This window comes from Ananas comosus, linkage group 23 (genome assembly GCF_001540865.1).
Source record: "Ananas comosus cultivar F153 linkage group 23, ASM154086v1, whole genome shotgun sequence".
NCBI lineage: Eukaryota > Viridiplantae > Streptophyta > Magnoliopsida > Poales > Bromeliaceae > Ananas > Ananas comosus.
The window spans coordinates 1,247,823-1,269,412 of NC_033643.1; the positions used below are offsets into that span (position 1 = coordinate 1,247,823).

The 21,590-nt window shown below is 41.6% G+C and overlaps 4 protein-coding genes across 6 annotated transcripts in view; 2 read left to right on the forward strand and 2 right to left on the reverse strand.

Moving 5' to 3' along the window:
- The window catches only part of LOC109727928 (serine carboxypeptidase-like 27), a 22,363-nt gene extending 15,529 nt beyond the window's left edge, over positions 1–6,834 (forward strand). The window contains exons 2-10 of the mRNA XM_020258154.1: positions 2,117–2,464; positions 3,044–3,240; positions 3,463–3,598; positions 3,676–3,900; positions 4,271–4,503; positions 4,923–5,040; positions 5,482–5,634; positions 5,699–5,785; positions 6,247–6,834. Of these exons, the coding sequence (XP_020113743.1) occupies positions 2,117–2,464; positions 3,044–3,240; positions 3,463–3,598; positions 3,676–3,900; positions 4,271–4,503; positions 4,923–5,040; positions 5,482–5,634; positions 5,699–5,785; positions 6,247–6,546 (1,797 nt within the window). The 3' untranslated portion in view covers positions 6,547–6,834. The remainder of the gene's footprint in view (positions 1–2,116; positions 2,465–3,043; positions 3,241–3,462; positions 3,599–3,675; positions 3,901–4,270; positions 4,504–4,922; positions 5,041–5,481; positions 5,635–5,698; positions 5,786–6,246) is intronic.
- LOC109728333 (CTD nuclear envelope phosphatase 1 homolog) lies at positions 8,306–12,685 on the forward strand. The gene is made up of 6 exons (XM_020258720.1): positions 8,306–8,652; positions 10,095–10,239; positions 10,335–10,455; positions 10,568–10,649; positions 11,691–11,844; positions 12,204–12,685. The coding sequence occupies exons 1-6, from the start codon at positions 8,306–8,308 to the stop codon at positions 12,336–12,338; spliced, it is 984 nt and encodes a 327-aa protein (XP_020114309.1). The 3' UTR covers positions 12,339–12,685.
- Positions 12,997–15,543, reverse strand: LOC109728292 (pentatricopeptide repeat-containing protein At5g39980, chloroplastic). Its single transcript, XM_020258665.1, has 2 exons — positions 13,746–15,543; positions 12,997–13,469 (listed from the first exon to the last, which is right to left on the reverse strand). Exons 1-2 carry the CDS (start codon positions 15,497–15,499, stop codon positions 13,127–13,129), a joined length of 2,097 nt encoding a protein of 698 aa, XP_020114254.1. The 5' UTR covers positions 15,500–15,543; the 3' UTR covers positions 12,997–13,126.
- On the reverse strand, positions 15,835–21,373 carry LOC109728290 (probable serine/threonine-protein kinase clkA). 3 transcript variants are annotated; one of them, XM_020258662.1, is made up of 8 exons: positions 20,976–21,372; positions 20,103–20,693; positions 19,121–19,415; positions 18,459–18,738; positions 18,002–18,109; positions 17,570–17,848; positions 16,609–16,752; positions 15,835–16,396 (listed from the first exon to the last, which is right to left on the reverse strand). In XM_020258662.1, the coding sequence occupies exons 1-8, from the start codon at positions 21,244–21,246 to the stop codon at positions 16,220–16,222; spliced, it is 2,145 nt and encodes a 714-aa protein (XP_020114251.1). In that variant the 5' UTR covers positions 21,247–21,372; the 3' UTR covers positions 15,835–16,219. The 3 variants fall into 3 exon arrangements, with proteins under 3 accessions (XP_020114251.1, XP_020114252.1, XP_020114253.1); XM_020258664.1 differs by having other exon boundaries at positions 16,253–16,491; positions 20,976–21,373; XM_020258663.1 differs by lacking the exon at positions 18,002–18,109 and having other exon boundaries at positions 20,976–21,373.

Here is a 21,590-nt window from a genome sequence, read left to right on the forward strand (position 1 = left end):
ATATATATATATGCACAACGCTTCAGTCTCGTATCAAATAGATTTAATAATTTGAAAATTATGATAACTTCTCATGAAAATGGTAACAGGCGATGATGTGGTAGGATGATTTGACATGAAATACTTAAATCGTCGCGTGCATGCGTGGATGCTTTTTTATGATTCCTTTTCAATTCTAATAAGTAGAAAGTATGCTTAAATGGATTCGGAGGAGGTGTATTATTTAAGCGGAAAATAGTTAGGATTAACTAGAAATTCTAACAGCGGGACATATTTAAAATAGATTGCAGTATTAATATTGTTTAAATTTTTTATATATGAGAATATTTGAGACGCGAGACAAAGTGCAAGAAGAATTTTATAATTTGTCTTTTTTTAATCTTTTATTTTTCAAAGAAAAGATATACAATTTGTTTAGAAAAAATACGATCTCTGCACGTTGGGTCCTTTGTTGGTTGAACAGGTTTGTGAATGCAACCCGCACTAACTTATAATAATAATGAAAAACTTAAAAAATAAAAGTAAAGGTAAACACGTATTAATTATACGATTAGCATATGAAAAGCAGAATCTCGCGGAAAGAATATATTCCGAAAAAAGAACCCAATTAGATTGGTAATTGAATACATCAAAAGAAGCTGAAACAAGGAGCCCTTTTTAATCAACAGATTATTGAATTGGATCATTATTTTTTACTTTTGTTTCTCCCAAATTAGGCCAACAATTCAATTTTGTAGAGGCTTCTAGTACATGCTCTCCTGAATCTACATTGTTTTATTATGGTTTAGGAAAAAAAAACAAAGTAATATTGGTGTCATTTTTAAAGTTTTATACTTTCGAGGTAAATTAAGGCTATTGCTTTGTAAATTGTAATTACTATTTATGGGAGGAAAAAATATTGATATTAAAACTTTTTGATTAATAGGTTATAGTCTAGAATTTAATAGCTTCATGCAAATATAACAAAAGGGCAATAAGGTTGTTCCCAAATTCTCACTTTATGAACTCAAGTTAGTAAATTTATTTTTTTTAAGAGATAGGTAGCACACTATCTTCTTCGTTTATTTCATTTAGAAATAAACTTAGCTGGAAATGTGAATCAATTAGGATTCGAACTCGGGTCTCAGGTATCAACCACCAAGCCCTTTGCCACTTGCTCTAGAAACGGTCGGTAAGTTAGTGAATTTATTATAATTATAAAAACTATACTAAACGATGCTATAGCATTGGTTAGCTAACACCAAATTGACACTTTAGTAGTTACTAATGCAGAACGAAAAATTCTTTCTAAATAGAAAGGTTTAGTAATGTTTTATATTTAGCAGGATCATAAATAAATAAGTCTAAATTGATGGTAATTCATACGAATTAAAATAATACCAACGTGATAGATATAGTCCTTAATAATAAGCTGCTCACCACACGATGAAAATCTTTTATTTTATGTGTATTTCGAGTAAAAATAAGAACAATCAAACCAACATAACATTCGTACATCAAAATATAATTATTTTTAACACTATTTTTAATAATAAAATTACTATAAAATTCTTACTTAAGCTTTCACTAATATCCATCATGTAATCATCGGATCCGTTAAAAAGAACTCTTCTCCATTGGATGAGAGTTGTGGACACAGCGAGGACCCGGATCACTGGACCATAAATCTCTCACGGTAGTAGTAACATGAAAGTATGCGACCGTTGGTCGTAGACCCGTAGACCGGTAGACCCGTAGACCACTCCGTACTAAACGACAACGCGGACACAAAGTCAATGCGGCTATAAAATAGGCGGGAAAGTCCCACCAACGCGAATAAGTTGTAGCCATACAAAAATCCTCTCTGCAGCCAATTCAAAAGCTCACGATCGAAAGTAGAAGAAAAAAAATAAAAATTCGAATAATAATTTATTCCACGTTCTAATTCCGATCCCCAACTTTTTATTTTTTATTTTTTTTTTTAATCCAGTCTCCAAATGCGGTCCATCGTCTTCGTCCCCATCCAACCTCCCCAGGTTGAACCCCGATCCCACCATTGTCGTGCTCCTTTTCCTCGTCCCCCTCGATCGCGTTCAGTAGAAACCCTAGAGGAGGAGGAGGAGGAGAGCGAGGAGAAGCGGCGGCGGAGGCGGAGGAGGAGGAGGGGATGGGGAGCTACAAGTATTGCATGTGCTTCACGCGCAAGTTCCGGTGGAGCGAGACGCAGCCGCCGCCGGAGGTGAGGGCGGCGTTCGCGGCCTACGCCGAAGGCGGCGCCGCCATGAGCGCCGCCCAACTGCGGCGGTTCCTCGGGGAGGTGCAGGGCGAGGGCGCCGGCGCCGGCGCCGGCGCCGGCGATGCAGACGCTGAGTGGATCGTCCGAAGGGTGTGCGGACGCGCTCACCTCGCCAAGCCCCTGATGACGCTCGAGGACTTCTACGCGTACCTCTTCTCCGACAAGCTCAACCCCCCGATCCGATCCCAGGTTGGTGGCTCGATCGATCCCTTCCCCAAGTGCGATTCGTTCTCCCTTTGGAATTGATTCATTCTCCTCGATGCTTAGCTCTTCAATCTTCGGTTTAAGTTTCCTTTTGGAGCATGCATTCTAATTCTGTTTATAGTTTGATCTCATATTCCATAAATAGATGAACACTGTTGAGTATAAAAGACTAAAACAGTGTTTTCTAGCCTATTAAGCTTTAAGAGTAGTCGGTTATTTCATATGGTATCGGAGACCTTGCGCTTATTCCGAATTCACGAGTTGTACTTGTGCTCAAAATCTGCCTAATGTTAGGAGAAGCGCTGAGTAAAAGAGATTAAAATTTCGGTCCCTAGCATCTTAAGCTCTAGAGTGATTGGTTATTTAACAAAACAAAATCAAGAGCAGGAGATTTAGAAAAAGAAAATAAAATTGAAGTTGAAGAGGATTGACGTGATAGTCATCCCTTCAGTATGAGTTTAAAACTCTACCATAGTTTTGCTTATTGTGCTGCTACTCATCTAAACATATAGCTGTTCCGCTGAAAACAACTTCACATCTTCTCATGTTTATCCTCTTTGACAGGTTCACCAGGACATGAATGCGCCGCTATCCCACTATTTCATATACACAGGCCATAATTCATATCTAACCGGAAACCAGCTAAGTAGCGAGTGCAGCAATGTCCCTATTATAAAAGCATTGCAGAGAGGTGTGAGAGTGATTGAACTGGATATGTGGCCAAACTCTACCAAAGATAATGTTGATATTCTTCATGGGAGGTATCAAACTTTAATCCACACATTACCGTATATCTGATAAAAAGATTTTGCTTGATATTATTGAACTTCTAATGTCTAATTTGATATGTAAAAAAGATCATCAATGTCTCAAAAAACATGTGTACAAACTTTTTAAAGAAAAGAAATCATTTCGACTATCTAGTGTATTTTTTATCTGTTTACTTGCTTTGTTTTCTGATTTGCCTTTTCCTGCATTTGAAGGACGCTAACTACTCCAGTCGAAATTATAAAATGTTTGAGGTCCATTAAAGAATATGCATTTTGTGCATCTCCTTATCCTGTCATTATAACCCTTGAGGATCACCTCACACCAGCTCTCCAAGCAAAAGTAGCAGAGGTTAATTTGTTTTCTCAAATTTTCCTAATTTATAAACCTTCACCAAAACCTCATTCTTACATGTGAAGTAAATACAGATGATCGCTCAAACATTTGGAGACATGCTTTACTGCCCCCAGACGCAATCTATGAAGGAGTTTCCTTCTCCAGAAGCTTTGAAATATAGGATAATTATCTCAACAAAACCACCAAAGGAGTTCCTTGAGTCCAAAGCTTATAAGAGTGATGATCGGAAAGAAAATAATTCGTCTGACGAAGAAGATTGGGGAAAGGAGATTGCATATCGCGCAATTGCTGAGAATGTATTATGCATTTCAAATGCTTGTGCCATTTTAGAATTATTTATATGTATAAACGGGAAACTTATCTGTTTGTACAGAATCTGAATTTTCACCTATGCCGTAGAGAAACTTTCTTAAGTATAGCCTCGTAATAACAAAAATGCCCCTTTTTGGATTTATTTTTTTAATTATTAATATACCAAGACCAACTTCCCCCTTGACTTGAATGAGTCCCCAACTTTAGCCAATGATATTCATGTGAGAAACTGCAATTTTGAAGGGTATATATGAAAATTCAGATTGGTTTTCAGAAAATGTATGTAAAAGCTCCTTGTTCAAAACTCATGTCTTGACCTTTAGCTATTCCTTTTAACTGATTTATCGTCTATAGGAGGAAGATAGCCTGAATCACGAGCAGGATGAAGAAGACTCTGGTGATGATGATAGTAGCCACAATATAAGGCAGAATTCTGAATATAGACGCTTAATTACAATTCAGGCAGGGAAACCTAAAGGCCGTTTGAGGGATTCATTAAAGGTTGATCCCGACAGAGTTAAACGTCTTAGCTTGAGTGAGCAAAAGCTAGAAAAGGCAGCAGCATCCCACAGTGCTGATCTAGTAAGGTACTACTGTGTTTTTCAGTAGGACTTAATACAGTAATACCATGAATACTGTTTGGCATGAAAATGCCAATAAATAACTTCTTAGTAAACAAAATGTCATACATTTTGATCATGTCAAAATTATGTCATACATTTTGATCATGTCAAAATTATGTCATACATTTTGATCATGTCAAAATTATGTCATACATTTTGATCATGTCAAAATTATCATATCCATATGATTTACATCTATTTCCTCTATATATTTTTTACCTATATTGTATAAGCCAAATTATTGATAAGTCTTCTGGTTAGTCTTCATTCTTGCACCTTGCGAAAAGCTACTTATCGTAGTCTTATTTATCACTGCTGCTTTTTTTTTTTCAGCATTTTATGCATGAAACAAGTGCTTCATCTTCTCGAAATTTAATGCGTAGGTTCACTCAGAAGAATATTCTCAGGGTATACCCAAAAGGTACACGGGTTACTTCATCCAATTACAGACCATTAGTTGCCTGGATGCATGGTGCGCAAATGGTTGCATTCAACATGCAGGTTAGCATTTTTACTACTTATTTTTCATCATTCTATAAGTTCCCATTTAATTTAGATCACTGAACTTTCTAATGCACTACTCATCAACTCTTTGGGGGTGAAGTTTACAATATGTGGGTCCTTTTTCTAGATTGCAATAGTCCCCCAAAAATAATTTAATCTTAGAGATCATTGCTTATAGATAAAAAGATATTTGTATCATCTCCCAGTTTTCTCAAAATTAAACCTTTCATCTAGTCCAGACATATTGTATCAGCCAAATTTGCATTAAATTCCTAACCATATAGAGGATGGTATTAACTAAAGCATGTTTACTGTTGATGGGTATGTTTAATGTTGATAGACTTGAATTAGGTATGTATACTGAAAAAACGGCACAAAAATTTTCACAAAAGCTGTTGGCACGGTGTTCTAATCTCGCTTCAGTTCTTCCTCTGCTAGGGGTATGGAAGGTCACTCTGGTTGATGAAGGGTTTTTATAAGGCTAATGGAGGGTGCGGCTATGTGAAGAAACCTGATTTCTTGCTAACCTCTGGTCCAAATGGCGAGGTCTTTGATCCAAAAGCAACCATGCCTGTAAAGACAACTTTAAAGGTTTGAAATCTATGAACTCATTTACATCTGTTGTGAAATTTTCTGCTAACTTGGTGCTTAATAGGTTAAGGTATACATGGGAGACGGATGGCGCACGGATTTTAGTCAGACGCACTTCGATACCTACTCCCCTCCAGATTTTTATACAAGGGTACGGGCATTTTCATTACGACTGTTTCATTTTAAGAAATTATAGTGATGATTGTGATAGCCTCCATAATGAATATAATTACTAGCTGCATTTCAGCTGCTTTTGAGGTTCACTTATATTTCCCTGCAGGATTTCAGTTTCTTATTTCGTACATCTATTGCTGATATTAGCATATTTATTCTTCTAAATTTGAGAAACTAACTCATTTGTTTCCGTTTTTTCCTTTCGATTGGTGTTAGTTCACCATTCGACTATGGAACTCAAAATAAACATTATCTGGAAAAAAAAATTGTCAAAGTCAGACACCCATTTGGTGCCAGTCAAAAAAACATGGACCAAGGGGTTTAAATTTTCAAAATATATGAAAGAAAGAAACACTAATATCAATCACAGAAGGAAAGCACATAAATGTACATTATTTAGCATTATGCAGTCGTTAATCATGATTGATATTCTTCCAGGTAGGTATCGCCGGAGTGCCCGCCGATACCAGGAGGAACAAAACGAGGATTATAGAAGACGAGTGGGTGCCAGTGTGGAATGACGAATTTCGCTTTCCGTTAACTGTCCCTGAATTGGCTTTACTGTGGATTGAAGTCCGCGAATATGACATGTCGGAGAAGGACGACTTTGGCGGGCAGACCTGCCTACCAGTCTTGGAGCTCCGACCAGGGATCCGTGCCGTGCCTCTCTACGACCGCAAGGGGAGAAAGTACAAATCCGTAAGGCTTCTCATGCGCTTTGAGTTTGTTCCACACTGATGCTGGAAGTTTGTTGTTCTCTTTGCGTCGTAGCAGTGCTTGATTTGCTGTAGTACCTGGAGTGATAAGATGTATATGTAAATTTACGTGTATATCCCTGCCGATTCGCCTCTTCATGTACAAACCCCTGTAAATCTGAATTTTCATATACACCCTTCAAAAACTTAGTTTTTATGCATGTAATTAGGTGGCCAGAGAGAAATACAGGTGTTTGTTATACTTGTTCAAATAAAAAAACTTAGGCATCTTTCTGTAAGAAACTACAGTTAAATACCATTGTATATGAGTTCTGACGGATTTAGAGAGATTCATCAATCCAAACGCCCCAGCAATAGTTAGGTATTTTGTAAATTTTAAAAACAGTTTGAAATTTTTATTGTAGTGTAAGTTGAAACAAGTTTTACCGGTGCAAAATGTATCATTTACTCGTCTCTTTGTTTTTTGAAAAAGAAAAAGCACTCCAACGCGCTTTTCATCATTTAATAATAATAAAAATACCGCGAATTAGTTCCTACTACCTTCCAATCGAGGTCGAATCGAATTCGAATTTTACTTGCTGGGTGCTGAAGATCGACACCCACGCTCATTCGAACAAGTATTTAATTGCCCAGCATTGCTTCCATAGATTTCATATCCACATCAAAGACATCATAATTGAATAGCCATAATCTCTTGATCAAGGATATAATTGTCGCTAATCATGATGTCTTCATTAGGTGTTTGATTGGTCTGATCAGTCCATGCATTGTAAAAAGATTCTTAAGCATTAAAACAACAGATACAACTTCAATAAAAAAATAGTGACCGTCCCTAACGCAAGTGACAAAATATTTAGTGGTTGGTATTCGAGATTTCAAGTTCGAATTCTAATTGATTCATATTTCCAACTAAGTTTATTTTCAAAAGAAATAATCGAAACGGGTAAACTCTCAATAAAAAAAAAAATTCAATAAAGAAGATATTTAGATTCATTGAATCTAGCTATTTTTTTTAAACCCAAACTTGTCATATTCCATAAAAATCTAACTTGCATATATTAGCAAAGCTGTACCTGTTAAATAATTTTAAATTTTCGTAAATTTAGAAATGGGGTCCACAGTCCCCAAGAAACTGGGGCCCAATGAGAAAGGGATCTTTGAATCAGCAGCCACCGTAACAGTCGAGAAGAACACTCGGACTGTTACGTACCAAAGAATCGTCCAGAAAAAATTTACAGGTTCCACAGTTTTAGATCCTTTCAACAAACCAATCTATAAAGAAACTACGGAAGATACACCGAATTTATCCATATTTTTGGATCTTCCCTTACAACTAGTAGGCATTGCCCCACAAGATCTGTAAGAGTGTTAAAAAAGAGTTTTTTTTTTTTTTTGAATTTTAGCGTGTTAATACTTTTACTTTGGTACTCAAACTGTAAGCTTGGCATTTTAGACCTCAAACTTTAAAATTGATTCACATAGTCTTAAAGAGTATTTATTTTGGTTATTTACACTCTTTGTATAGAACATTTAATAACACTTCATGTTAATTTATATATCAACTTTAGCTAAATTTATTATTGAATTATACCAACTATCAAGCTCCTTGTTTGTCTCTACCCATTGTTCTCGCCTCTTCCCCTCTGTGATTAACCATCACATGTTCGCAACCCAAAGTAAAAATTAATAAAGTACAATTTAATAATAGAATAATAAAATAAAATAAGCATCGACTCGTACACCACCAAGTCCGTGGGCCCCACGCGACCCGACCCAGCGCCATGATTGATCCCTCCGCTTTTTGTTTCGAACCCTCCCCATCCAAATCCCCTTCCCCCCCCCCGCCTTACGTGCCTCGACTCCACTCTCCCCCACCTCCACCCTCCATCGATCCCCAGCCCGTGTCCTTTTCACCCCTCTTCTCCATCTTCTTCCCTCTCCCTCTCTCCCTCCTCGTCATCTTCTCATTTGCTTCGAGTCCGTCCATGGCTGGGGCGGCGGCGACGGAGGGTGTACGCGCCGGGGCAGAGGGCGAAGGCGGCGGCGCAGGCGTGGCGCGCGGTGGTGGGGTGGATGGGGTTTTGTCCAGATCCTGCTCAATCTGCGGGGCGACGCCTCGTTGGCGCAGGTCTCTCCTTCGTCGGCCTCCGCACCCCTCCCTCTCCTCCGCTCCATCCTCCTCTCCCCCTCGTCGCCTTTAAAGGCGCTCCCTCCGAGATCCCCCACGACACCCCGCCCCTCCTCCCGAAACCATAGATTAAGCCACGGGAATCGGTGAGATCTCTTTCTCTCTCTCTCTCTCTCTCTCTAGATGTGTATTTGAGCTGGTGGTCTACCCCTAAGCAAAGAGTATTGCGTTTCGATTGGGAAAGGAACCGTCGATAATGGATCGGATTGCATGTAGTAAGCGGTTAATGTGTTCTGATTGTGTTATGATCTCTCTCTCTCTCTCTCTCTCTCTCTCTCTCTCTCTTTGTGGGTTTGAGATGGTGATCTATCTCTAGAGCGAAAAGTTTTTTGTGTTTGTGTTTGGGTTGGAGAAGGAATGGTCAATAATGGAGTAGATTTTGTGCGGGGAAAAATTAATGTGGTTTTGAAGAAATTTGAGAGGATATGTGGTCTGCTTGAGCTGCTGGAAGAGTCTAGGTCTTGTAATTGGGGAAATTTCAGATCTACTTTGGTATCTATTGATGAATACTGCAGATGTGAAAGTCTATTATATAGTTGCTTAATGTTCGGAACTTCTCTTTTTTGTATTTTGATGACATCTGTAGGATCTCTTGTTCTTGGGGAATCTGGCATTTTGCTCTTTAGCGTCGTGACCTAATATACGAATAGAAAGGTGGTGAAGAGATTGAAGTTTATTGCTTAAGTGCTTCTTTGCTGATGGATAATCTGGTTTCTACTAAATTGGTGAAGATGCTGGGTATAGATGGATGAGTTGGATGTGAAAATTAGAAAATCAACTACAAATAGAGTCGATGAAAGGTGAACACAACCTTTTATGTTAACACAACACAGTAAATGAGAAGCATATGAATACATGAAACTTGCGTGAGAATACAAGCACAGAATGAGATATTTCCGCTCACTTGAACTTGTGATTCTGTCACCACTGCAACTATGCGCTAACAAACCCATCACCCTCTCTCATCAATTTTATTGCTGGAAAATTAGACGACTAGAGAGAAGAAGCAAGTTAAACATCTAAGTATCTGTTTTGCTCAGTTTCTAGAACAACTTTCAAGAAATAGAAGCCAGGTTTTTGGTGAACAAAAGTCTAGAGCTTATCGCTGAAGCAGGAAGCCGGAATGAGCATTTGGGCCTTAAAGTTAGAAGCTCCTAATTACTGCTTATGCTTTCGGCTTCAGTAGGAATCTATTAGGAGGATGTTAATAAATTACTTGCAGTGTGCTATTTCAAACTTGTGCACAAACTTGCATACAAACCTTAATCATTTTATTTGTTTATGAGATTTACTAAATTATTATTCCACCTTAACTTAATATGCATGTTTGAATGTGGAAAATTATAATATCTGCTACATCTTTTTCCTTCTGCGTGGATTTAAATCATATTTGTGCAGGTAGTGCTTGACTTGGATGAAACTCTAGTATGCGCATATGAAACATCTAGCCTACCTTCTATTGTACGTAGTCAGGCTATTGAAGCAGGTTTAAAGTGCTTTGAGCTTGAGTGCATATCTACAGATAGGGTAACTTGCTTTTACATTGTTACCCCTTTTTTTTTGGTTATATTAGACTTTAATTATAAAATGAACTCATCGGTGTTGAAATTCCTGGTTTGAAGGAAGTTGAAGGAAAACAAAAGGTGAATCATGTCACTGTTTTTGAACGCCCTGGTTTGCATGAGTTCTTGCGACAGACCAGTGAATTTGCAGATCTTGTTCTTTTTACTGCTGGTTTAGAAGGTCCATTTTTTTTCCAATAGCATCTATTTTTATGCAATCTAATACTCGCTATTTTTGCCCAAACTTCACTGACTTGATCTTGATTTTTTTTTTTTTATCCCTCTTTTCTCAGGATATGCTAGACCACTTGTGGATAGAATAGATGTTGATAGTAAATTTAGTCTTCGCCTTTATCGCCCTGCAACTGTTACCACGTAAGTTATACTTCATTGATAGCTAGGATAACTCATGAAGGTTGACTGTAGTTCAGCTTAAGAGTCACTAAAGTTTGCAATTTTAATCTATAAGCAGTTCAGTTTAAGAGTTATGATTTTCTTCAACATAGTTAATTTTGAGCACTAGCTATTGCTGGGAGTTTCTTGTCTTTTAAAGGTTACCAGCAAGTACCAGTTCTTCGGTAAAGCAAAGATGCTATGATCAGAAAGTACTTAGATGTCTATAGTTACAGATGAACAGATTTGGTAGCATATGTGGCAAACCTTTATATCCTTTTTTAAGAATTATGTATAGATGCATCCTGCAGCAATAAACAACTGAAGAGTCCTAGAGGGAAATGTTATATGCATTTATTTTCATTTTTTTTTATCTAGGCATCGCATATGTGGAAAAGTCACATACTAGAGATCTATGTCATTAAGTATTGGTACCTGATACATGTAATTCTTTGAGACTAAAAAAAAAGGGGCTTTGTACTCTTTCATCTTAGTTGAAGGTACAACATAGTGTTTAGGAGTGCACAGCAGACTTCTTGCTGCCTTGATGGGGTTGCTATTCAAACTTTTATATTCACTCTAACCTTATTGCATAATAGGAAAATTGCGAAATGGATAATGGAATATCAAGCATATGAACTTGCCTTTTCTCTCTCATGTCTATGTACTAGTAATATTAATATATTTTCACTGTTTCTCTGAGTCATTAATGCTGTTTGATTATTAAATGCAATATGCCATCGCTTTAATATCTGTTCAGTAGTTCTGGTAACTTTCAATGATGAATTTATATCTCCTCTTCAGCTTCTTTTTATTTTGTTATACACTTTGCTATTCACACAATTTTTCTGTTTTGAGACACCTTATGATCTAAATGAGGCTATTTAATGAATATTCATAGTGCATCATTGTTTTCTAAAATTCATGCTTAATTATGAACAAGTTTTTTGGTGAGTGAAGGCTACTTTATTTCCTGCCTTGTCTAACCCTCTAGTAATTACTCCTTTACGATCAATTTAACAGGGAATACCGAGAACATGTCAAAGATCTCTCTTGCTTGTCAAAGGATCTCTGTAGGTGTGTCATTGTTGATAACAATCCATTCAGTTTCTTGCTGCAGCCGTCGAACGGAATACCATGTGTTCCATTTTCTGCCGGGCAGCCTTATGATGAGCAGGTAAATGGACAGTAATCTCTCTTCAAATAGGTTCTGTTTGTGCCTGCAGAATTTTTGCAGTTAGTGTTATTCAGGTAGAGATGCTCGAGGAAACACTAACAACTTTTTTTAAAAAAATTAAAAATCCCTCCAGCAGCTTCTGCTACAGCAGAAGAAGCAGAAGTTTTTCAAAAGAGCTTGTGCTCACGGAGCTCAAAAGCTCTCTACCTGCCATTGCAAAAGCACCTGATGTTATATTTGCCTAACGATTGGCTGCGGCTTTTTAAAGTAAAGAAACTGAATTTCAAAGTACTACAGTCTTTTTATGATCAAAATTCCGCGCTCTCTTATCAATTTTCTTTCCCCCCTACAATTTTCAGCTCATGGGGGTTATCCTTCCACTTCTTAAGCATCTCTCTCTTCAGAAAGATGTTAGGCATGTATTATATGAGAGATTCCATATGCCCGAGTGGTTCCAAAAACATGGGATCCCGCCATCTGATCAGATTCCATGAGTTTTTGAAGATCACATGCAGTGCTGTATAGGAGCAATGGTTGGCTCAGGTGCCCTAATTTGCCCTAATTCCTTTCGAGGAAGGTTTGTACATTATTTAATTGTTAGGTGCGATAATTTAAGTCGAACGTTGGTTGATCTCGTCAACACGAACTCTGCTATATCTGCAAGTGTAATTTACATAGACATCGTCAGAATTGTGTTTTTCGGGCAGAAAAAATTGGTTTTGATTTGTTGTTGTAATTGTTGTATAGTTGTAATATTCCTATCGACGGTCGAAAGCAAGTTAATGGACATTATAACCAGTCCAAAAAAAGAAGAAAATATTGAAGATTCATTATGTCATAATACTTTGGTTGTGTGAGAGAGTATCCATTGACCTGAAGTAATTTTGCTTCGCTAGCGATGCGTATTTGGAGTGACAAAATGATAAATTCATTCAATATTTTCATAATCTGCCGCATTATAATGTTTCCTGGTTTACTCTTTGGGGATCGGGATCTATGATATATTCAAAATCTGGTAACTTGAGGTGGCTTACTACCAGCCACTTGAACTGAAGAAGCTATGTAATAACATACTCAATAAACATAGGCATAGACGTACTGTATATTATGAGTATGATTTGTGTGCATGATAAGCTGATTTCAGAACAGATCTTTGCATCAATGTTCCAATCCGGAAAGAAATGATTCAATGAGGTATTCATAGACAAAGTCAAATACGCACAACCTCCACTATACACCCAATTGGCAAAATCGACCAAATATACAATAAAGATCAAACTCTTTAGAAGTCTAGTCCATCGTCAGATGAATTTGAGTTTTTAATCTGCTCAATGATCCTTGAAGCCTCATCGAGCTTGTTTGCTCTCTCGTACACGCCTGCGGCGACGAGCTGGAGCTCCTTCTTGTCGATGTTGGGATCGTCGCTCAGCTTCGCGAGCAGGGACTCCATCCCCTCAAAGTCCCTCCGCGCCCCCAGTAGACTCAGCATCTGGAAGTGAACCCTATCACAAAATATGCAACCTTCCTCCTGCATCTCCTTATATAGTGCGGCGGCCGTGTCGAACTCCTGAAGTTTACCGTAGGCATTCAATACGGTGGCGATTGTCTCGGAGTCGGGAAAGAACCTGCAACCAAAAAGAAAAGATTGATCTGTTAGGAAACGACGACGAAAACAAATACAACACAACACGCACATGTACCGGCACAAGAGGACACGAATGAGAACCTTAGAAAGTTTAGATTCAGGTAAACGTTTTAAAATAGGGTAGAGTTCGAGTTCAGGTTCAGGTTCAGGTTCAGGTTTGATCTTCTTACCGAAGCTAAACTGGTTTGATGAGATTCGAACCAAGGACACCCAAAGAGGCAAAGGAAAAGGGCAAAGGAAGAAAAGTGTAGAGTACCCTGCCGCTCTCATTTTGTCGAACACCTCGACGACGTTGCGGTGCTTCCGGTTGCGGGAGAAGAGGTCGATCATGGCCTTGAACACCGAGACGTCCCTGGCCTCCCCGGCGTCCAGCGCCTGACGGAACACCCAGGCAGCCTCCTCGAGGCGGCCGGCGCCGGCGAGTATCTTGACGGCGGTGGTCTTGGGCACGGCGCCCTGCGCGTGGCGGAGGTCGTGGAGCAGGCGCCTGGCGTGCCCGACGAGGCCGGCGCGCTCGTAGACGACGATCATGGTCTGGTAGAGGACGGGGTCGATCTCGGCGCCGGCGTCCCGGAGCTTCTGGAAGAGCTTGGCGGCGCGGTCGAGCTTGCCGGCCTTGGCCCAGACGGAGATGACGGTGGAGTAGGTGACGGCGTCGGGCGCGATCCCGCGGCGGCGCATCTCGTGCATGAGGTTGGCGGCCTTCTCGTGCTCGAGCGACCTGCCGTAGAGGGCGATCATGGTGTTGTAGGTGACGGCGTTCTGGGGGACGGCCTTGCGCTGCATGAGGCGGAAGAGGTGCACGGCCTCGCCGAAGAGGCCGGCGTCGCCGTAGACGCGGAGCATGGTGTTGTAGGTGACGAGGCCCGGGTCGACGCCGAGGTGGCGGCGCATGCTCCAGAAGAGGCGGTCGGCGTCGCGGGCGAGGCCGAGGCGGCCGTAGGCGTGGAGGGCGATGTTGAGGACGGGGAGGTCGGGGCGGACGCGGGCGGCGCGCATGTGGGAGAAGAGGGAGAGCGCGGCGAGGAAGCGGCGGCGGCGGACGAGGGCGGAGAGGAGGGGCGCGTAGGAGGAGGCGTCGGGGGCGACGGAGGCGGCGGGCATGCCGGAGAGGAGGAGGCGCCGCGCGTCGCGGAGGAGGCCGAGCGCGCAGAGCGCGGCGAGCGCGGCGTTGAAGGCGCGGAGGTCGGGGGCGATCCCCTCGGCGCGGAGGCGGGAGAAGAGGGCGAGGGCGCGGGACGGGTCGCGGAGGCGGAGGGAGAGGCTCATCAGCGTCGAGTAGAGGACGAGGTCGGGGCGCACGGCGTCGGCGCGCATGAGCGGGAGGAGCGAGAGGGCGAGGCGGTGGTGCTGCTCCTCCCCGTCGGAGGAGAGCGCGGAGAGGAGGGTGGAGTAGGAGAAGGCGTCGGGGACGAGGGAGAGGGGCGGGGCGCGCATGTGGAGGAGGAGGGCGCAGGCGAAGGAGAGCGCCCCCGCGCGGCACGCGTTGCGGAGGACGACGTTGAAGGGGGCCAGCGAGGGCGGATAGAGCGGGCCGCCGCGGCCTACTCCGCCATTGGAGGCCTCCTCCTCCTCCTCGGGGGGCATCATCGTCGGCGTCATCGTCGTCATCCAGTCGAGGAGGGCGAGGGAGCGGCGCCAGTCCGGGAGGCGGGAGAGGAGGGAGCACATGAAGCGGAGGGAGAGGAGCGGCGCGCCCGACGAGGAGAGGTAGGGGGACATGACGCAGCGGAGCTCCTCGAAGTTGGAGGCCGCGTTGAGCGCCGCCACGAGCGCGCCCATGTCCACGCTCCGGTCCATGTATCTGGGGTGCCTTCGATCGCCACGGCCATGGCGACGGCCATGGGAGATGGAGATCGACGAGGAGGATAAGGAGCAGGTGATGGGGCGGAGTCGGAGGAGGCGAGGGCGAGGGCGAGGGCGAAGGCGAAGCGAGGAGGAGTAGGAGTAGGGGGAAGGGGGGATTGGGAGTGGGAGAAGAGTGGCTGCTGGTAAGGCTTTCTCTACCATTTGGCAGGTGGAATGACTGTAATGGAGTCGAAAGGTAACTACTACTAATATTTAATTAAATAAAAGAATCATAGGATATAGAAATATCAATTTTTTTGGATATTGAGTAATAGCTTTTCTCGAAACTCATTAATCTCTTGATCCTTACTCATACATAGACAATATGGAATTTTGTAAACCTCGGCTTAATTATTTTGCCTCTTAAACGTCAACTTTTTCCCGTGGATTTTCGAATGGTCTCTGCAACAATATTACACCGCAGGTATAAACCGAGAGCGTGGAAGGTGATAACACGCTAACAGCGAGAAAGAAAGCAAAGAACTAAATCACTCAAATAAATTAAATGAACTTCTGATTTCAATGTATGATGATAAACTGAATTATTCAGATAAAACAGCAAACTGTACACTGCGGGGAAAAATTTATAGCTATTTACAGCCACAAACACAAACACACACACACACATGTATAAACTCGCAATACAGAGACTTCGGATGCTTAAAACTGCAACCCAAAAAACAACACAGCAGGAACTCACAGCCGGGGGCGAAAACCTTCAGCGACTGTTGATGTTGATGACTCACATGCACTAGACTTCGCAACAGGAAAAAAGGTGCGTGGCTGGGAGCTTCTCTTAATGCGAGAAAGAAAGCTGTCTGTCAAACTTAATCTTCTTCTCTAGTTTTACTTGGAGGTATGAAAGAAAATGAATCTGACTTCCTACCGGTACGAGAAGGAAAGCCACTGATGCTGCAGCGCTTCGCTCGCAGTGGGTCTTCTTCTAGGGTTTATTTGTAGCAGATACGAAAGAAAATCGATGAATTTGGTATCAGAAGCTTGCAGATGGCTCTCTAATGACGACTTTTTGGGAATTAGAAACTCTATTTGGTCTGTCACCTGAGGATCCAAAAAAGGGGTAAAAAAAAAAGTATACTTTTACTTGTTTAACGATATCATAGCCCAGGCATTAGGTCCCAAAAAATTAAAAAAGCCTGCATACCACAAATATTGAAAAGAATAAATAATTCTCATGTGAATAAATTTAGAGAGTAGACATATCAAGTCTTGTTACAGTAAGCAGGCAGTAAGGAAGGGAATGTGGACTCAACCTCATTTTTGTGGTAAAGATCGTAGTCGTCGGTGAAGTACTTCGGAGTCTCCTGTCCCAACACAAGCATCTCCATGTCGATTGGGCCAATTATTCCGATCATGCGAGCAAGCATCATCACAACTGGCTCATTGGGAAACAGTACCTGTTTAGGTAGAAAAGCTCCAACAATTATGTCTATAACATCTGCTTTACGTTGTTTTAGAATGAAGGACACAGAATTTCTAGTAGCGCGCTAGGAATGAACAACACACAATATACAGGAAATAATGTACAAGCAGCGTAACTATTTATTCATGCAATTTTAAGAGCTAAGTCACACTATTTATCACTCAACTCAAAAAGTTTCACCTACGTCAGCGAACTTCCAACTTTTTTCAATGGAGTCACTAAACTTCAATTTCTGTTTCTTTCGAGTCACTCCGTCAAATCCGTTTATTCAGCAGTTGATTCATTGCCACGTCATTCCTTAGAGATGATGTCATTGCTAATTCAGCTGTCACATTACTTCTTGAAGACGACATGGCGGTTCATTCATTGCAGTCCTAATATAATATGGCAGCAAAATCAGCTGCCATCTCTGATATAAGAAAATTAACATATTCTAAACCAAGAATCTATCTTTTAGCACTACTTACAAACTTAAAAGTGCCATCTATAATGCACTCTCTTTGCACATTTGTAGGTCGCTTGATAACTACTGAAAGCAGTCCAACGTTATAAACTTCTGTTGGCCAAAGGTTGGCGGTTTGCCGAATATGACCCAAATTTATCGTGTCACTTGATGCTATTGTCTTAGGAAGTACATCATAAATTGCTTCTTTAATCAAGTAACAAGTTGATTAGTAAAGTCATTTACTTCAGAATCACCTCAAGAAATATAAATGAAGGCAAGAAAGCAATAATTAAGAGGGCAAATTTATAATAGGTTAAGAGCTCAAAAATGTTGAAGGAAAACATACATCACCAGTGTATAGCTCAGCCAAGATGCAACCAAGAGACCAAATATCAATTTTCTGATCATAAGGAAGACCTAGAATAACTTCAGGAGCTCTATAGGAACGTGACTGCACATATGATGACAAGTTGTCCAACAAGAAGCAACTGCTCCCGAGATCGATAACCTTGATTTCACATCTGCTGTAGCTCTTTATGAGGATATTCTCAGGCTTTAAATCACAATGGATTATCCTCAAATGATGTAGGTACACCAGAGCCTCTAAACACTGGCGAGCTATTGCCTGAAAAAAAAATGTAAAGCTGCATTAAGTCTTAGCAATATCTATCTTCTATCCAGTCACTGGAATCCTCATATAGGAAATATGTGGAAAGTAACAGAAAATAATCAAAGCCTACAAAAACAATCACAGGCAATTTTAAACAACTAGCCATACCTGTATTCTGGGCAAAGTAAAATACACCTCACTACCAGACTCGTGGTTATATTTCTGAAATTCATACAAATTTGCCCGCAGGAGTTCAGTAACAATAAAAAGGTGTTCCTGTAGGATTTTTTGAAAGTCAGAATTAAGATATATTCAATAAAATATGTCTTCCAGTAATGCATGCATTCTGATGGATGACATTGGAGGATGGTGCGAAACAAAAGTTCTTAACTACAAAATATAAATCTATAAAAAACAAAGCTAAGAACATGACGGAGGATTTAAAAGTGCAAAGGATATTTGATCATGAAAAAACTAAACAAAATTCACAAAAAAAAACATTTTTGGAGGCAGAATATAGAATTTATCCACAAAGAAAACAGTTAACAATAGCCATCCATGCATATGGTGATTCAGGGGCAATATTCTTATTGTCACCAGTACCCGTGGAGTGTAAAATACATACATGATAATAGAAGTAGTCATAGAGCCGCAATATGTGGTGCTCATCAGCTGGGTCATATTTATTCACAAACTTGAGTAGCTTGATCTCATCCAAACTCTGGTCAAAGAAATCCTTATCGTTTTTAATTATTTTTAGACAGATATCCATTCCCATTTGAAGATCATGTGCTTGAACAACCTTGCTGAATGCAGCCGAACCAAGATATTCAGTGATATAGTATCTGCCAGCTACGACCGAGTTCAAAACAACAGGAAAATCTTTGTTTTCTTCAAAGCCTGTCCTGTAGTGAACACCTAAGATATGAGCATAAGAATATTCTTATAAATTTATCATCACTGCAACGTAAAAGTATTTTGAAATATCTTGTATGTACCCTTGCAAAATTATTTCTCTATCTAGATGTGTCCCCACAAAATCTGAATTTTTATTCATGCCCTGCAGAACTAAGTTTCTTAGACACATGTTGCTGCACTTAGAAGAGTGCCTCTCTTTAAAACGCCTTTTACAACACAAAGCCAACTTCCTCCCCATGAACTGGACAAAATCCCAGCCTTCCAGCATTCTTTTGAGACTTCACTTCTAAGGGGCAGATATGAAAATTCAGATTTTATAGGGATACATGCAAAAGTCCCAAAGTACTTCCCAAAGAGATTATGCCGCACCTATTTTTCCGATGAATAATTCTCAAGTCAAATATTTCGTATTCCTTTTGAAAATTTCTGAGGGCAAGATAAACATTGGTTTCTGAGTCCTCCTCTTCTATCTGGGTAGCACCTAAATCCTGAGAATCCCCATTGATTGGTCCATAATCCTCTAATTGATAAGCATCATCAGCATCGCCTTCCTCTGGAAATGGTTGTATATTGTAGCCTTCTTTGCGCAACTCCTCATCGTCATTATCCACATTATAGTCTATTAACTTCCCATTGCTTTTTCGGTCATGTGTAGTGTCAGCATCTAAAAGTTACAATGAGAATCATAAGTACATACACCACTATCAAGATAATGTTTAGGCATATACATAAAAAAGTTTTGGTAGTTATATGAAGATCCGACAAGAACAACAACTATATGCTCCCTTGAAATTGGCTATGTTTTTCTGTTTTCGCCGTTTGCAAGTTCGCATGTCTAAAATCATTTAGCCGTGATGACTTTTAATTTTGTTATGATAACACTTCTTTCCACAAACTCCACAATCACAAGTCTCGTCCGTCAGTTTGCAGCTTAAGCAACAATGACGCAACTAAAAAAGTTCATTTGTAGGTGATTTGCATATAGAATTTGAGGAAAGATCAACAAAAAACATTTATAATGCTAAATGTACTCCTTGAATTTCTAATCCCAACTATCATTGGGGTCAACTATATGAATCCTGTGACTCTATTATCTCTGCTCTAGGCAAAATTGATTACCAAACCAAGTGTTCGGAGTATTCTTGACAGCCCTCTTCTTTTTCTGGTCAGGGTTTGCACCGGCTTTGATCAAATTAAATCATGAATCACTTTAGGAAAAAATAATGATAATTTTCGCATTTAGCACAACTGCCACTGACAAATAAAGCTTAAATCTACATTCCATATTAGTAAACTAGTTCAAAGTTTAAACCAGTGGAATTTAGGATTTGGAAACTTCAATGAGACTCACTTGCAAGTGCACCCACATCATGTGGAAACGAATTAAGCATCTGGAATTCCTTCTCGTCCCCTTGATTAACATCATGAAGCGCTTTCCCTTCCAAAACCACATCTTTTTCATGCGCACCAACCTGTTTCAACTGAAACCCAAAATCATCTCCGCACTCATCCAATGTCTCCGTATGATCATCCATTATCTGATACCTCCCGTACACTGTCGAGCTTGGGTCCCTCGCCTTTTTGGATCCATCACTGCAGCAACCGCACAGCGGATATGAGCAGCTGTAATTCTCAGCACAACCCTCGCAACCTGTATCACTGACATGCTCGTGTGAGTCTTCATTACCGCCAAGGCCACCGATTCCTTGTATCCCGAACTTCTTCTCAGCCTCTATTGACATTACGAATTTGTCCTCACTGCAAAATCCATCATCGGAGCTCGCGTTCACATGGAAAGGGTCGTGCGGCTGGTCGTCGTACCACCAGCTCTCATTGAAGAAGTTGTCGTAGTCGCGCGCCGTCCCGAATTCTATCTCAGATGATGACGATGCCTCCGATTTCGCCCTCACCGGCGACCAGAGCCCATATGGATTTAAAAGTCCTGTTCATAGAGAGATCAAAATTGGAAGTGAAATCCAAAACCAAATCAATAATCTGAGTGAGGAGGGGAAGAAGAATAAGAAGCAAGTATTGGATTGACACGAAGAAGCAGGATCGCTATTCGATCGAAGAAAAAAGAGGCTAAAAGATTGCGCACGAGTGAATTAGGGCATAATGGGGCGAAGCGATCGAGACGTACAGGTAGGGAATCGAGCCGAGGCACAAAATAGAGCTAAATTCGTGCTTGGGGAACAAGTAAATGGGCATCGAGACCGAGGGTTACCGGAAGGGGTGGACCTCATGCTGACGAAGGCGTCAGAGGAGCCGGAGCTCGAGGCGGAGCTCGGCGCCGCCGCCGCCGCCGCCGCCGCTGCGGAGGCGTCATCAGCGCGGCGGATCGGGGCCTCGAGCCGCAGGGGAGGGAGCGGCGGGAGCTCCTCGTCCGCGGCGGCGCCGCCGCGGGAGAGGACGTCCTCGCGGAGGGCGGAGGCGGCGCTGTCGAAGCCGTGCGCCGTTAGGAACGCCATCACCTCGTCCACTCCCTGCGCCGCCATGGCCGAGGCGCGGAGAAGCTCTCACGCGTGGAGAGGGGAGAGCTAGAGAGGCGGCGCCATTGGAGGAGGCGAAGAAGAGGACGAGGAGAGGGAGAGGGAGAGGGAGAGGGAGGAGGAGGACGCATACTTTTTTTTGGGTGAGGGGGCGGGATCACCAACTATGAGTGGGAAAGGAGTTGGAGGGAGTGTGGGGCCCACCCGGGGAGCATAATGGGCCCGAGGAGGGGCGTGATAATAGCAAGAGGTGGAGGGAACGTGGCGGGGGCGCCACGTGTCAGAGTGGAGGAAGTCCCGGGATCGCGAGAGGTGTCGGCGTCGTTGGATCTTTTTCGTTCCGGTGAGTG